General features: G+C 41.6%; 2 protein-coding genes across 4 annotated transcripts in view; one reads left to right on the forward strand and one right to left on the reverse strand.

The window, feature by feature from the left end:
* LOC138997934 (P2X purinoceptor 7-like) overlaps positions 1–13,529 on the forward strand; it is a 54,449-nt gene extending 40,920 nt beyond the window's left edge. For all 3 annotated transcript variants that reach the window (XM_070399896.1, XM_070399898.1, XM_070399899.1), the window contains 5 exons: positions 4,423–4,513; positions 6,214–6,279; positions 6,367–6,516; positions 8,985–9,086; positions 10,585–13,529. In XM_070399896.1, the coding sequence (XP_070255997.1) occupies positions 4,423–4,513; positions 6,214–6,279; positions 6,367–6,516; positions 8,985–9,086; positions 10,585–11,082 (907 nt within the window). In that variant the 3' untranslated portion in view covers positions 11,083–13,529. The remainder of the gene's footprint in view (positions 1–4,422; positions 4,514–6,213; positions 6,280–6,366; positions 6,517–8,984; positions 9,087–10,584) is intronic.
* Positions 1–17,181, reverse strand: part of IFT81 (intraflagellar transport 81) — a 192,661-nt gene that overhangs the window by 175,275 nt on the left and 205 nt on the right. The window lies entirely within an intron of this gene.

Here is a 17,181-nt window from a genome sequence, read left to right on the forward strand (position 1 = left end):
TAGGACTTTAATATGACTTTATCTTGCATTTCTTTGTGTTTGGGGTGAGGGTGGTGGGCTTCTGATACTAGCTCATGCTCCATCGTGAAGTCCTTCTACTAAGAACATCTTTTTAAAAATGTTTTTATTGATTTTTTAATTATTATTATTTTTTTAGCGAGGAAAGGAGAAGGAGAGAGAATCATTGATTGGCTGCCTCCTGCATGTCCTCTGTGGGGATTGAGCCCATAACCTGGGCATGTGCCCTATCCAGGAATCAAACCAGGGACCTCTTGGTTCATGGGTGGATGCTCAACCACTGAGCCACACTGAGCTCTACGAACATCTTAAGGACTCCTGACACCTGGGCCACATTGCTTCCTCACTGCCATTCTGTCTTACCTCGAAGGTTCTTTGCAGGGCATCCTGTATGCTCTGGCTTCCGGATGTTAACCCTGTGATATCACTAGAATCCTGGTTCATTTGGACTTTTCAGCGGGCAAGTGCTGATCTGTTCTTGCTTTGACAGTTCAGTCCTCTGCTCCTGACTTTTGCCCAGTGGTGATCCTGTGCCATCCTGACGTGGTGTCCATGTTTCCTCCTATATCTGGATAACTTTCTCAGCCTGTTCCTACAACTCTGTCCCAGCAATAATGGTGGCCTTTCAGTGTGAGGTTTACAACACAGTCTCCAAGACTTATCATTGCTTGTGGGAGCCAGGCAGGTGTCTGGGACTGTGGTTATGGCTAGTCATTTTGTGCCCAGTTCCAGGAACAAAGTAGACTTATGCTGTTCCCTTTTCAGAAAAAGTGTCCAAGTATATCCCTAGAATAATGGTTATAGAATTTGCCTATGAAGCTGGTAGAAAATTGATGCTGGGCCCAGCTGGTGTGACACAATGATTGAGTATCGACCCATGAACCAAGAGGTTGCTAGGTTCGATTCCTGGTCAGGGCACATGCCCATATTGTGGGCTCGGTGCCCAGTGGGGGGCATGAAGGAGGCAGCTGATTGATGATCCTCTCTCATCATTTCTATCTCTCTCTTTCTTTCCCCTCTCCCCTCCTCTCTCTCTAAAAATCAATAAAAATATTTTTTTTAAAATTTTAAATAGAAAATTGATATTGGTATTTTTCATATTTTTCATTAATTAAATATATGTTGAAGAAAAAAATATGGGTTCCTCTAATGGAAATATATTTGCAAACAAAAAAGACAAAGTTGCTTTCATAAGCTTATATTCTAATAGGATATGAATATAAGAATTATTGTAAGTATAATATATAAATATAAGACAAAAGTGTAAGTAAATAAAAACCTCCAACAAGCCAACATCATTAAACACCAGAGAAATGCAAATTCAAACCACAGTGAGCCACAACTACACACCTACCAGAATGGCAAAAATTTAAAAAGATAGGCAATTCCAACCGAGTTTCATCCAGGGCTCTGAAACCAGTTCCACGCTTAGGTAACGTTTTGGTTATCCCCTGCTGCTCTACTGAATAGGCCTGTGGCCATTAGCAAGAAGAGAGGATGGGATCCATGGTCCCCCCACTGCCCTCACAGGCTGTTTCCTTAGCAATCAGCAGAAGCATGCAGGGCAAAGTATCGACCAGATGTTAGCAAATGTCCTTCAAGTCACTGAGCTAAGCCTAAGAACATTAGCTCCTGGAGAGATCTGAGCTTTCTGAAGAACTGAGACTGTTATAATATTGATATTATTTTAGAACAAAGTGTTAGAGCATTTGTTGTCTGGAACGAGCAACAGAAGAAATCTCTGGCCAGAAATAAATTGTCCAGATCTGATGGGTAATGGATAAGTTATTTTCAAACAGCCACACAAAAGAGAAGGCAAATTCCAGGTTATAGGAGGTAGATGAAAAAATGTGCAACTTTCTAAAACATAGGAATTTGAAGAGGTTGATCACATTTCAGAATTTTTGTCTTTTACCAAAAGATGTCCATGGCAAAAGTCCTTCTAGGTGAGCTTATGTACAGGATGTGTAGCTAAGGCAGACAGAACACGGGATACACTTCCCTCGTTGAGAAGGGGTGTGTGTGTGTGTGTGTTTTAGTTTCCTGTGCCTGCTGTAACACAAGACAACAAACATGGTGGCTTTACCAACGGAAATGTATTCTCTCACAGTTATGGAGGCCAGAAGCCCCAAATCAAGGTGTTAGGAGAGACAAACTCACTCAGAAGTCTCCAGGGGAGGGTCCTTCCCTGCCTCTTCCAGCTTCTGCTGGCTCTAGGCATTCCTTGACCTGTGGCTGCATCACTCCAATACCTGCCTCGGTGGTATTGGCCTTCTCCTCTGTGTTTGTTTCAACTCTCCCTCTCCTTTATCTTGTCATTGGATCTAGGCCACCCTAAATCCAGGCTGATCTCATCTTGAGGTCCTTAATTACATCTGCAGATTCCACTTCCAAATTAGATCACATTCAGAGGTACAGGGGTTAGGTACTTGGATGTATCTTTCTGGGGGAGACTGGTCAACCCATGACAGTGTGCAAAAAACATCCTTGTGCCTGGCCAGTGTGGCTCAGTGATTGAAGGTCAACCCATGAAGCAAGAGGTCACCAGTTCAATTCCCAGTAAGGGGGCTGCAGGAGGCAGCCGAATGATGTTTCTCTCTCATTGATGTTCTATCTCTCTATTCTTCTCCCTTCCTTTCTCCCTAAAATCAATGAAAATAATTTTTTAAAAAGACATCCTTGTCCAGGACCTACTATTTCCCAGAATGTGGCCCCCTGACCACCTGCACCAGAACTCTGTGGTACTCTCCTGAAAACAGAGATTCTTAGAAACATCTCAGACCTTCTGAAACCACCCTTTGGGCTTGAGGCCCAGGAATCTGCCTTTGAACACACTTCCCAAGTGATTCTTGCCCTCAGTTTGAGAATCATTCTCTCAAGACCTTGAAAGCAGAAATTCAAGTATTTATATTGTAGGATGTTAGCCTTCCCCGTCAAACCGACTTGCATAGAAAAACAATGCAACCGCAGGGCACAGAGTGGTGATGCATGCTTGCTCTGTGTACTAGAACACAAGCCACTGGATAAAGCAGAAAAAGAAAGAACCGCCAGGGAATGAGAACAATCAGATGTAGAGATACTGAAACCCCTCTGGCTGGAAACTCATTAAAGTGCCTAAAATACCTAACCAATCTGAATGTCAGATTTTGAGAGTTTAAAAAAAAAACTCCACCACAGTATTCTGGCAGAGCATCTGTCTTCTGTTGTCTTTTCTCCCCACACCTGTAAATAGATTGTGAATTAATAACTCAGAAAGGAAGCATATACCCTTGCCTAAAAACAACCACTGAAAGGCAGATAGGGGGAGGGACAGATTGAAAAGTTTCTTGAGGCCTGGGGTTTACGCCTCCCTAATTGTTCATGAAAAATAAAACACACCACTTTTCCTGACTGTGGCACTGGTGAGAGATGCATATTTGGGGTGACTGCGATTTGCACGTGGGTCTTAATTTATAAGATGACCAAGTGATGACAAGGATAGGTGAATGCCATTGAAAGAATTTTATTACATTTCCAAAAAGGAGGGACATGCTATGCCACACACGGCCACAGGGGGGAGCACCAGGTTTGGTCAGGAGAGAGGAGGGAGGGGAAAGCATGGCTTAGGAATTTTATTGTGTTTGTCCTGGAAGAGGCAAGACAGGGCTGGGGAACAGCTTAGAATTGACTAGTCTGAGTAATGTGGGCTCTGGGGTCCAGGGGTGGTCTCTGGTTGTCTGGTATTTGGCCCTGGGTAATGTAAGGCAGCAAAAATATTGGCTGAATGTGTGAGAATTAGGTCAAAAAAGGTGGCGGGGGATATGGAGTCGGGATTGGTTGGAGAATTTCCAACATGGTTTTCTGCACTTGTAAAAGCTGGACTGCAGGGGAGATGTAAACAACTTCAGTTGTTCGTTTGGCCCTGTGATAACGGCTGCCAAATAGACACCTACAGAATCTAAGAAAACAGGGTTAGAACAGATTGCTGAGGTACCTGTCCCCAACCCAGTGATTAGTATCTAAGCTTCACCCCCAACACTTTGTTCTAGAAAACCTATCTTTCCCTCTTAAGGAATAATCAGATGGCTTTAAGGTTTTGTGTGTTTTTGTTTTAATATCTCCGCTTTTTGCTTATCCTATGTTGTTGGTTAAAAGTTGTTCCTTTTCATCTTAAACAAAATTAGCAGACTTTTCATCACTCTATGATAGTGGAAGCAGAGGAGGTGATGTGGGGAAGCGGTGCTTCGGTTCTGGGTGGTCAGAGAGAGTGATTCGTGGGTTAGGATTGTGTCCCCTTTGCTGACCACCATAAGCTAGAAGATAGATAAGGAAGACTAGACCAGCTATTGATTTAGTTTTTCTTTTCATAACACACCAGCACTTTCAGACATATCTTTATAAACGTGGATCCTTTTCCTCCTACAGATATGCCAAGTACTATAAGGAAAACAATGTTGAAAAACGGACTCTGATAAAAGTCTTTGGGGTCCGTTTTGACATCCTGGTTTTTGGCAACGTAAGTATCTGCCCCAGCCACTGGCACTTGCATTCCTATGACCATGTTCTAATGATCGCTGTAGTGCCCCAAGAGATGAATGTTTTGATGGTAGTCATTAGCTGGCACTGTGCATCTCACATGTGGGATAAGAGAGGGGGAAGAAATGTCTTTGGGGTTCTGTCCATGAACAGTCATCTGTTGAATACAAGAGGGAGATAGAGAGAAAAATATATAATATTTAACTTTAAAAGTTTTCTGATGCTTAAAAAAGAGGAGAAAGAAATCCCTCTGCAAAGTACAGTAGTTAGTACAGAATCCAACAACTTAATTTGGCTTAGAAAAAAAGGCTTCTTTAAAAAAATTTTTTTTTTTAGTTCACATAAATGAAAGGTCCAGGAGCCATTACAGGCTTCAGGCATGGCTGGATCAAGATGTTCAAACATCATCAGGAATCTGCCTCCCTCCATCGCTTACGTCTGTCCTCCTCTGTTTTAACAAATCTCCTGCTGTCACCTCTGTGTGGTGCTGTCAAGCAACTCCTTATACCTCAACAGTTTAGCAACCTCAACTAATCACTGTGACTAGGGTTACACCATACTCCCAATGGCTGGTGTTGGACCAGCTCTGAGCCAGCCCCTTCCCCAAAGCTACATGGAGCAAGTGTTAGTACACACAGACCCAGGGGGAAGCCCTGGGACTGAAAATCTACCTCTGGAGGTAGAGAAAGACTGAAGAAAGGGGCAGTCCACTCCATTCTGGTAAAAGAGTTTATTAAGGGAAACTTACATATAAGGAGCATCTTGGGCAGCTGCAAGATAAAATGGCCCTCTGAGCCACTTAACTATAGAGGGCAAGAAGGAATAGTCACTGGTACTAACACATGAATGCTACCAGCTACCAGGGAAATTACTTTACATGCTTGATAAGGTCAGGATGACAGCCCGTTCCAGGAACCAGCAGGTAGCAGGAGGCAGGGAGTGGTGCTGATTTATGTCAGAATGAACATAGACCATGGTCAGTCTCTAAGGGGGGGGGGGGGGGTCTGGGGTAAGCAATCTGTTCTAGCCAGTGTCCAGCTCACAGGTCAGACAGCAAGCATATCATGGAATTGTCCCTCCTCTACACTGAGGATGGACAGAGATAATTCTCCACAGGAAAACTGGGGTGCTGTCTCCAGATGAAGGAAGGTAGGGATGCTGGGCATGCAAAACTCAACAGATGCCCACAATACCTTGTCTGACAGCATATTATTTATGCAGCATGGTGCTAAGAAGTATGAGAATCAATCAGATATAGCTGAGGGAGTAGAAAGGCCATGGAAAATAAGAACCACAAGGACACCTAAGGGAAGACCTTCTGCGGACATTCCTTCCCTTTGATTCCAAAATAAATTCAAACCACTTTTAGGTAAAGCTTTTCTGAAACCCTCACCTTATATGAAAAAACAACCTTCAGTGGTTCTCCTCTCAGTGTGTGGGTTCCAGCGCTACTTTGTTTAAAACATTCATGTTTTCAAGCACATCTTTGAAGATAGAAACAGGATGAATGAGAGTCCTGTGCTCAGTCTCTGCAGTCTCTGTCGCCGTGAACACCTTGGATGCATTTGTCAGAATCACAGAGGCAGACTCCCGCCTCTGCTGGAACTAACACTGACATGTTAGAGCAAAAGAGCACGGCACTGAATTTCAGCCACGTAACCTTTCCCGCTCTGCTCGCAGGGAGGAAAATTTGACATCATCGCACTGATCGTGTACATCGGCTCCACCCTCTCCTACTTTGGTTTGGTAAGGCTTTCTCTTGCCCATGCTTTATGAAAACGCTTTGGCAAAAAGAAGTTTCACTAACACGGCATTTGTCGGGGTTCTTCCCAGGCCACTGTATTCATTGACTTCCTCATCAACACTTACTCGAATACATCCTGTCAATCCTATGTTTATCCCTATTGCAAGTGCTGTGAATGCTGTGCGGTCAATGAGTATTACTACAAGAAGAAGTGCGAGTCCATTGTGGAGCCAAAGTCGGTAAGGCTCACTGTGTCTACAGATGCCAAAACACTGGGGTGTCTGTTAGTCACTGAGAAATGTGCAAAAATAAGGCCAAAACCACAGGTGTGATCCCAGGGTGGACAAGCCTCTGGACACCACCCCAATCCACCATTTCTCAGATGAAGCCTTTTGTCTTAGGGAAGGATAGAAACAAAAACAGACAGGAAAGAGAGGAAGAAGAAATTTTTACATTCCGGAACCCATCAATTTTATCAGACTTATTAAATGGGCACAGCCAAAAACAATCATGTAATGACTTCGGGGAACAATCTGGCAGTGTATAATGACATTTAAATGGGACATACTGCACAGCCTGGCATTCCCACTTCTCCACACCTGCCCTAGAGACACACATGATCACACAGGGAGTATAGTGTACAGGTATGTGTCCACTGCAGCACAAGTCACTGAAGAAAGTGCTTCTATCCAAATGTCCAATCCGTGAACAGTGCATGAACTAGGTTAAATACATAGCAACGAATGTCGGGCGCTCGTTTAAAAGAATGACGTAGATAAAAATAATAGCCAACACTTATATAGCACTTCAATGTGCTTTATATATATTAACTCACTGAGTCTGCACAACAACCTCATAGATAGATGACACTATTATCCCATTCTACAGATGAGGAAATTGAGGCATAGGAGGGTTACATAATTTGCCCAGTCATATAGCTAGTAAGTGGTAGAGCCGAAATTCCAACTTAGGCAGGCTAGTTCCAGAACCCATGTTCACAACCACTATGTTTTAGGTACTTTCAAATATCCAATACATTTTGTTGAGAGGTAAAAAGCAAACTACAGAACGATACATATGGTATGATATAGGTTAAAAAACTACATACATAAACTAAACTAATTCTATGTATTTTATACATGTACAGATATGCACAAACACATACACATATATTCTATATATTTTTCTACATTTATATAGTTCTACATGTATTATACACACACACCTCTATATGTGGGGGGTTATATATAAAAATACAAAAAGGCATTGGACATACAAAAAGAGATAACGAGCCCTAACCGGTTTGGCTCAATGGATAGAGAGTCGGCCTATGGACCCAAGGGTCCCAGATTCGATTCCGATCAAGGGCGTGTACCTTGGTTGTGGGCACATCCCCAGTAGGGAGTGTGCAGGAGGCAGCTGATTGATGTTTCTCTCTCATCAATGTTTCTCTCTCATCAATGTTTCTAACTAACCCTCTCCCTTCCTCTCTGTAAAAAATCAATAAAGTATATATTTTTTTAAAATAAAAGGGATAACAATCCCTTCTGGAAAGAAGCCTGGGATGGGGGACTAGTCAAAGGGAACTTTAGCTCATCTGTATTGTTTTGGTTGTTTCATTTGGACTTTACTAAGCAGGTCCTCTACACTTGACTCCATGATTTCCTCCCAACCAATAAGAAATCTCTGGAACTTTAAAACATCAAAGAGGGTTTCTTTGTCTTTCCCTCATCCAAGGACATCCCAGTCCTGTTCCAGCAGCTGAATGCTCAATTCATTGTCCATTGTACATGCATATACAATTTGAAATAAAAATTCATCATTGCAACTAAAAGTAATCACTATTGCCCAGCTGGCGTGGCTCAGTGGCTGAGCGTCAACCTATGAACCAGGTGGTGACGGTTCAATTCCTGGTCAGGGCACATGCCTGGGTTGCAGGCTCGATCCCCAGTGTGGGGCATGCAGGAGGCATCCAATCGATGGTCCTCTTTCATCATTGATGTTTTTTCCTCTCTCTCCTTCTCCCTTCCTCTTTGAAATCAATTTTATAAATATACTAGAGGCCCAGTACACAAAATTTGTGCACAGGTAGGATCCCTAGGCCTGGCCAGCAATCAGGGCTGATCTGTGGGGCAACTGTTGGGGCGATCAGGGGACCTCCACTGGCACCCGCCTTGGCTGGCCTGCAGGCTGGGGACAGTTCCTGTGTTGAGTGTCTGCCCCCTGATGGTCAGTGCACATTATAGAGACCCATCATTCTGCTATTCAGTCCATTTGCATATTAGGCTTTTATTATATAAGATATAGATATAATCACTAATGGCCCAAGATGGAATGAAACTTAATGGAAATATAAATAATTTAAGTTGAAATAGTATAATTTTCTGAGGATAGTCAATCTAGAGTAGCCTAAATTGAGGAAATATAACAAAGATATTTTACATAGTGCTTGGGGGCCTATAAACATTAGGCAATACGTTGTGGACACTCTAAGTCCACAAATTAAGGTGTAGGGGGTTCCAGTTTGGATTCACCTTTAGACTCAGAAATCATTCATTCTTGGTTAGCAAGAATTTTTGGTTAACTTGTTTAAAAGTTTGCCATTTGCTAAATGGGAATAATATTTGCTTTAGATAAGTCCAGGTTTTCAGTTCTTAAGTAATTCTATACGAAAAAAGAAGTAATTTTTTTAACTTTCTTTCCCTAGACATTAAAATATGTGTCCTTTGTGGATGAATTCCACATTAGGATGGTGGAAGAGCAGCTACTTGGGAGAAGTCTGCAAAATGTCAAAGGCAAAGAAATCCCAGTAAGTTAAAACATTTAGTCTTCTCTCTCTCTCTCTCTCTCTTTTTTTAAAGAAAACTTACTACTAAATATAAACACATCTAGAAATTTGTACAGATCATACTTGATGAATTTTAACAAAGTAAACACAAACACATGCAACCAGCACACAGATGAAAAAGTGAATATCACTTGCAGAAGTCCCATTGATGTCTCTACCCTATCACTACCCACCCTTATTCCAACGGTTAGCTTTACCTCTTCTAGAATTAAAAAATATTTTTTTTACTTTTCAATTACAGTTGACATTCAATATTATATTAGTTTCAGGTGCTTACCTCTTCCAGGATTTTATAAAATTTGAATCCTATAGCATATATTCTATTGAGCGCCTGGCTTCTTTTACTCAACATTATTTTTGTGAGAGTCATCCACGACGTTGCATATAGCAATAGTTCATTCTCATTGTTGTATAATTTCTATTTTATAAACATCCAGTTTATTTACCCTTTCTCTTGCTGACGGATAAATTTGAGTAGTTTCCCTTTGGGGTTCATGCCAATGATGTTCCTATGGTAAATATATGGCACCTGAACATACGGCATACATTCAGCTTTAGGAGTTACTACCAGACACTTCTCTAAGTGGGTGTTCTAATTCACTCTCTCCTTAGCAGTTCAGGCTGTTGGACATCTTCACTAATGTATTAGTTTTCTATGGCTGCTATAATAAATGACCACAAACTAAGTAGCTTAAAAAATGACAGAAATGGCCTGTTTTGAAGCTCTGGAAGTTAAAATGTCTGAAACCAGGGTGTGCTGCTGTGAACATTTATGTACCAGAACTTACTCACTTTTAAGGTAATTGACTCAGACTTTCTTTGTCTGGTGAATGAAGGTATATGTCACAAAGAGTAGACATTTATAAATGATGGCAATTATGACGATTTCTCTTGGAGCACAACAAAGGGATTTGCCAGTAGAGGGAGCCTGGTGGGAAAGGAGAGGAGCTCAGTCAACAAATATTTACTGACTACTGTGTGCTGGGTACTGGCCTAGGCATTGGGGATATGACAATAAACAAAACAGACAGGGACCCCACTTTCATGCAGAAGAATCATCAAGTAAACATAGTAATTAAAAAGATCCTTTCAGATGGCAATAAGTACTAGGATGGAGAATCTCATGGTGCAATACTAGTAAGAGAATGACCTGGGAGGGGCATTACCTAGATTGGGTGGTCAGGCTCTTTTTGGAGAGGTGATAATTGCACTGAGGCCTGGCTATTCTGAATTTCACTTTCTAAATCTGTGCAATGGAGATAAGGACACAACTCATGAGATTCTTCGAAAGCTTAAATGAGGCCATGCTCGTAAAAGACTATCACAGTCCTGATACATACATTTAACACACGGTACTGATGTAATATTACATGTAATTTTGTGAGTTAATAATGAAATTAAAGAACCTAGAACCTAGGGGTTGTCATTGCTGATAGGTTTGGAAACTTGACTTTTCCAGAGACCATTAATGGACTTCACAGACTTGTCCAGGCTGCCCCTGTCTCTCCAAGACCCACCCCCCATTCCTGGGCAACCAGAGGAAATCCAGCTGCTTAGTGAGGAGGCAACACCCAGATCCAGCAGCAGCCCGAGCTGGTGCCAGTGCGGAAATTGCCTCCCATCCCAACTCCCCAGGAGTCACCAATGCCTGGAGGAGTTGTGCTGTCGGAAAAAGCCAGGTGCCTGCATCACGACCTCAGAGCCATTCAAGAAGCTCATCCTGTCCAGACGTGCCCTGCAGTTCCTCTTGCTCTACCAGGAGCCCTTGCTGAAGCTGGATGCGGATGCCACCAACAACCAGCTGCGGCGCTGCGCCTACAGGTGCTATGCCACCTGGCGCTTCGGCTCCAAGGACCTGGCTGACTTTGCGATCCTGCCCAGCTGTTGCCGCTGGAGAATCCGGAAAGAGTTTCCCAAGAGTGAAGGCCAGTACAGTGGCTTCAAGAGTCCTTACTGATGGAACAGAGCAGTCATAGGCAAATTACTTCTGCTTGCACCTCGAGCTTCAGCAGCCAAGATCTGTGGCCAGATTTCCTCCGCTGCCACTCTGCATGTGTCAGAGAGCAGAGAGACCCGGGTAAACAAACAAACCAGCCAGAATCCCTCAACATGGACTGAGAGTCGAGAGATTCAGACGTCTGTCTCAATTTTGCCCCTGGGAAGCTGTGTGATCTAAGGCCTTTAACCTCTGTACCTCAATTGCCTTAGGATTGAACCTACTCTCTTTCAGCGATATTGGGAGGAAAAATTGAGACAGTGTATACAAGCTTTCTTGTTAATGCATAGAGAGCTATATGAATACAAAGCAACTCATTATGAGGTCAGACTAGGATAATGTCCAACTATGAACAAACTCTTTGGGTCTTGAGTCCTGGTTGGAGAACGTGAAGGATTCAAAGTGGCTACAAATTCCTTGGCCTTGGTCTCTCAGGACCTGAAGGTTATGTCTCCTCCCCTTGCGCAGCTCTGATTGCTTATCCAATAGTGGAAGTGATGCTGGGTCAGTTTCAAGGTCTTGGTCTTAAGGGGCTGGCAACTTCCACTCCCTGTCCCTTGACACTTGCTGTGCAGGAAGCCAGACCTCAGGTAAAAGTCTGACTATCCTGAGACAGCCCTGCTGTGAGGAAGCCCAAGCAACCATGTGGAGAGCAGAGATGACCGACCAGTCCCAGCTTTCAAATCATACAAGCCCAGTCACTAGGCATGGGAGAGAAGACGTTAGACCCTTCCAGAGCCTGCTAACACATGTCTGCAACTGCATGAGACACCCCAAGTGAGAGCTGACCCATGAATGCACAGAACAAAATTGTTTTAAGCCACTAAGTTTTGGGTTCTTTGTTCTATAGCAACAGATAGCTGGGACAAGAGAGCAAGCTGGACTCTTAGGGACATAGACTCAGCCCATACCTTCCCTGGTCCTAAAGGTCTCAGGGAGCCTGGACCACCTCTGGAGCCCCTTAGGGGCCTAGGTTCCCATTCAGCAGTTCTAGGAGGGCTGCAGATGGAATCAGGTAACTCACCAGCCCAGCCCTGGAATCCATCCAATTTAACTGCCACGCTGCCCAATACATTTCAATTGCATTACATTTCTACAACTGGAAATAACCACTGCTGTTAAGAACTGGAAAAGGCCGCCTTTAAGCTTTTAATGTCTTGCGCTTTGCATCCAATTAACCGTTTGAGTCCCAAGCAGCGCAATTGCGCTGCTTGGTATTTCTCGACATAAAATAAAACAAGCGCTATCAAGCTGTTTGGGTCTTTTCGTACTCATTTAGAGAAAGCGTGGTTGCGCTGTTTGGGATTCTTCGACAGTGTTTTTTCAATACCCCCTGGGACTCAAACGAATTGTATGTTTTCTCGACATAAAATCTCAGCAGCACGATCGCGCTGCTTGGGACTCAAACGGTTAAAGTAGATGCAGTCTGGATGCTACTCAAAAAGCAACCTATACCCAAACCTTTATCATACCCATACATCAGCCTCTCAACATATATGCAAATGGACAGTTCCAGGTTCTAGGATCCTCCTGCAGGATTTCCTTTTCATGGTTTTGGTGCTAGAATCGACTATTTCTAAACAACTATTGTGAAGAATAAATAGAGACCACTATTCAACACTATGACTAATGAAGGACCTGTCAGGTTTTTTATACATACTCTAAGATTTACCATTTTTGATACTTTTTAAAAAACAGCAGCTTTCTTCTGTGATCCAGGATTTTATCTGGCTTTCAACTCAGGAATCAAGCTCATTAGGCCAGATTGCACTGTCATTTTTGCAACCTTTCCAGTATATTTTTAAAAAGTGGATTATATATATGACTTCTTCAGAATGGAGATTCTTCCTCCAGAATTCTATTAACAGCTACAGATTTCCATTCTGATAGCCTCTGAGTCTTTATGCCTTTATTTTTTAGTGCCTGATTCCTGATGAGTTTCTGTCACCTTGTGGAGGCCCCAGATAGAGGCAGAATTTGGGGTGACAGATAATCACTGGATCCACCTACTGTTCTCCTTCCCTTTCCCCACATATGCTTAAAGTGAGAGGGTGATGTGTGACGTCAACAGTGTGTAAAATGTCTGACACTTCCTACAAAGACATAGATCATGTTTGAATTTTTATGTTTAGGCTCCTACATAAAATAATGTCATCGCCAAAGGCACACCAAGGAGAATCACATTTTGTAGGACCTGTCTTCTTGTACTTCAATCCATTCTTCTGTTAATGGTAACTACACAATACTCACTGATTCATCTCTATATCAGAGATGTGCTTCCTTGTAACACTGATTTCATGCAGAATAGGTAATGAACTTGCATTTATCTCCTTGGAGGAAACCATTTTTAAAACACTTCCTAATTCTAGCTTGGCAATGTAGCTGTCATAACCTGACTGTTTTGATAATAAAAAATAATATATAATTCATGATTATTGAAGTGTTTCTTTTCCTTCCTTTTCTTAGAATATCACCAATTACAGTTAGCTCGTTCACTGACATATTCATTTGATAAATATATATACACATATATTCATTAAGGCACTGTGACATAAGATATATATTTGGTCTTTGCCCCCACTTCCTGACACAGAATTTCCATAGGATCCAGCTAGTCCATTTCTAGGTATATACTCAGAAGAACTGAAAGCAGAGATTCAAATGGCTATCCATACACAAATGCTCATAGCAGCATTACTGACAACAGCCAAGTGTTCATCAACAGATGAATGGATAAACAAAATGAAGAATATCCATAGAGTGGAATAAATATTTGGCCATAAAAAGGAATGAAGCACTGACAAATGCTACACCGTAAATGACCATTGAAAACATTATGCTAAATGAAAGAAGCCAGGCACAAAAGATCAAAGGTACGATTCCACTTATACAGAGTATCTAGCCTAGGTGAATCCATGTAAATAGAGAACAGATTGGTGGTTGCCAAAGGCTTGAAGAGGAGGGGAAATGAGGAGTGACTACATAATGATGTGGGGTTTCCTTCTGGGGTAATGAAAGTGCTTTGGAACCTGACATATTTTTTGGCTGCTCAGAACAGGATACTGTTGATAGTGATGCTGCCAGCCATTCCTTACATTTCCCTTCGTCTTAGATACATGACCATGGTAAAGACTTTGAATCTCTTCAACTTCTGTACAGTGGGGCCTTGACTTACGAGTTTAATTCGTTCCGAGACCGAGCTCGTTAAGGAGCTCGTTAAGGAGCTGGTTAACTCAAATTACTCTGTCAACTCAAAGCAAAAAATCGGCCGACAGACAGCTGGTATCTCAAAAAACTCGTTAGTCGGGACACTCCTAAGTCAAGGCCACACTGTACTTGAAAACTAGGTTGATAATGATGATGTATTTTCACTCAAACAACCCCACAAACCCAAGCTTTGTGCACTGCTTGAACCTATGTTCTGAGTATTTTCAAGAGACAAGTTAAAGATGATTTCTCCACTCATTTTAAATTTCTAATACTTTTATGCCTTTATTATTATTTAAATTATCTAGCCAACAAAAATCTCTCCTAATAGTCTGCCCACTGACTTTTCTATTGAGTCATTTGAAAGTTCTTAGTTATTATTCTTGAAAGTAAGTATCCAACCAATTATTATTTTATTTTAGCAATAATAAATCTAAATGTATATTTACACTATTGATAGAATTTCAACATATAAAGAATTTAAGGAGGTTTTTTTTCCCCCTTCAGCTACAACTAGAATGTTCACCTACATTCAACTAGAATGTTCACCTACATTCAAAAGTGAATATCCACATATTAACAACAAATCCCAATGACAGGCCTAATTCAATCACTTACATTGATACTCTGATTAGAAACGAGGGTTACTTAGGTGATACCACAGTCACTGATCACATTCCAGTTCAAAGCGGTCAGAACTGATGTTGAAGTAGGCCTTCTGAAGGCTGAGACCAAAACCAAAGCCAAATGGCAGATTTGGGCCAAACAGAAGGATGAGGCTGATGATGCCCCAACCCTAGTTAAAAGTCCAGCCACAGAGAGAAGGAAGAGCTGAGCATTCTGGGTAATTCTCAGGACAGGAAAGAGGCACCCTTTACTCTCAACTGACCCAAAGAAGAACTACCATTTGTCACCCCACTTCCCATGAAATTTCTTACTGACAGAGAAATGGGAAAAAAAAAAAAAAAAAAAAAAACAGAAAAAGGGAAGAAAGCGACAGGATGCTACCCTCCATAAACACTTCCTGTTGGTTGTGCTAACTTACAACTGCAAGAAGATGATGACATTCACAACAACACTTATCCCCATTCTTTAGATAAAAAGACAGGCTCCCAAAAAGCAAATAGCTTATCTAAGGATGCACAACTGGTAAATAATCTTATATATCCACACACATTCTGGCACACACAGTATCCACTCCTGAATACTGTTGATTTTCAGTAACATCAGACACACAATCTCCACAGGTCGACCTCAAAACTCCTCCATCATCTCTTGTATTTCTGGCTTTCCCCCCTACCCATCTTCTATTCTCTGTTGCCTATCAAAGGATGTGGTCTTCGAGGTCTTTTTACGGCCTAGAGATCAAACGGCAAATGTGCTGGGATTTCAAGACACAATTACAAAAATAGGTCTAGTTCATCTGCAAGAATATCATACTCCCCAGTTTTTCCACTTCTATAACCTGTAATTCACCCCACCCACTGAATGAGAGAAAATATTTGAAGATCATATATCATATAAAAATTGTATCTAAAACATATAAAGAATCTTTTTTTTTAAAATATATATTTTATTGATTTTTTACAGAGAGGAAGGGAGAGAGATAGAGAGTTAGAAACATCGATGAGAGAGAAACATTGATCAGCTGCCTCCTGCTCATCTCCCATTGGGGATGTGCCCACAACCCAGGTACATGCCCTTGACCGGAATCGAACCTGGGACCTTTCAGTCCGCAGGCCAAAGCTCTATCCACTGAGCCAAACCGGTTTCAGCTAAAGAATCTTTATAACTTAGAGACAACCTAATTAACAATGTGCAAAGGAGCTGAACAGAAATTTCTACAAAGATATATAGAATGGCCAATATGCACATGAAAAGCCCAACATCATTAATCATCATGAATATGCAAACCAAATACATATATACATTTACATATATGCATATTTAATTGAGTGCAGGTAGATTATATTCCATGTGTAATTTCTTTCGGGGCTACTAAAGGGATATTAGAAAATATTTATTTTAAAAGGGACATTGGGTCTGACAGGTTTGAGACCCACTGATGCAGCAGATAGCACAGAGGATTATCTGTGATTTTAGATTAGAGTCAGGTTTTTTTTTTCTGTTCTATAACAGCTTCCTTCAGCCTCAAGGATTCCATGGGGAAAGCAAAAACAAAATTAGAAAATAATTTATCATTATTCACTTTTGCAACCAACCTGTTTTTCATTTAGAAGATGAGCTATTTCTAGAGGTATATGTAATTGTACATTTGGACCACATGAATCTGTTATACAATGACGTATTTCACAAGATCTGTGCCAGGTAAGTGAATCTTACATCTTTCAATGCCTGAACATTTAATGTAAACAATTTTTTCATTTCATCAAAGAATATTGCTTCATCTGACTGGCCTTTTGTGGCTCAAGGCCATTGTGACAAACATCATTTTTACCATGCTATAACCAAATGACACCCTAAGGCACACCAATGTTGGCCACTGCTGGCCTCTCAACTAAATGGTCCCAGACTGAAGAGCTTTTTGGAGTTCTCAGCTCTGCTTTTTATAGGGACTTATTTCTCTTAATGGGCTATTATTGCTGTTCTTAATACTGGTGTCCTCAGGCAGTGCCTCCCACCTCTTTCTAATTCGCTGCCTTCATACAAACAGTTAAAGTTAACACCCACATTACTGGTGACAGTATATCTTTCATCTCTTGGAACCTAGCACCATAACCAAAGTATTTTCAATTCCAACTTTCAGAAGCGTACCAGCTCAAAAAAAAAAAAAAGTACATTTATTACAAGGTCATGGGGTATCTTAAGGGCAAAGGTGAACAAAGTGGGCAG

Source organism: Myotis yumanensis, unplaced genomic scaffold (assembly GCF_028538775.1).
Source record: "Myotis yumanensis isolate MYYU_CA2020_CCGP unplaced genomic scaffold, mMyoYum1.0.hap1 SCAF_19, whole genome shotgun sequence".
Classification (NCBI taxonomy): Eukaryota; Metazoa; Chordata; class Mammalia; order Chiroptera; family Vespertilionidae; genus Myotis; species Myotis yumanensis.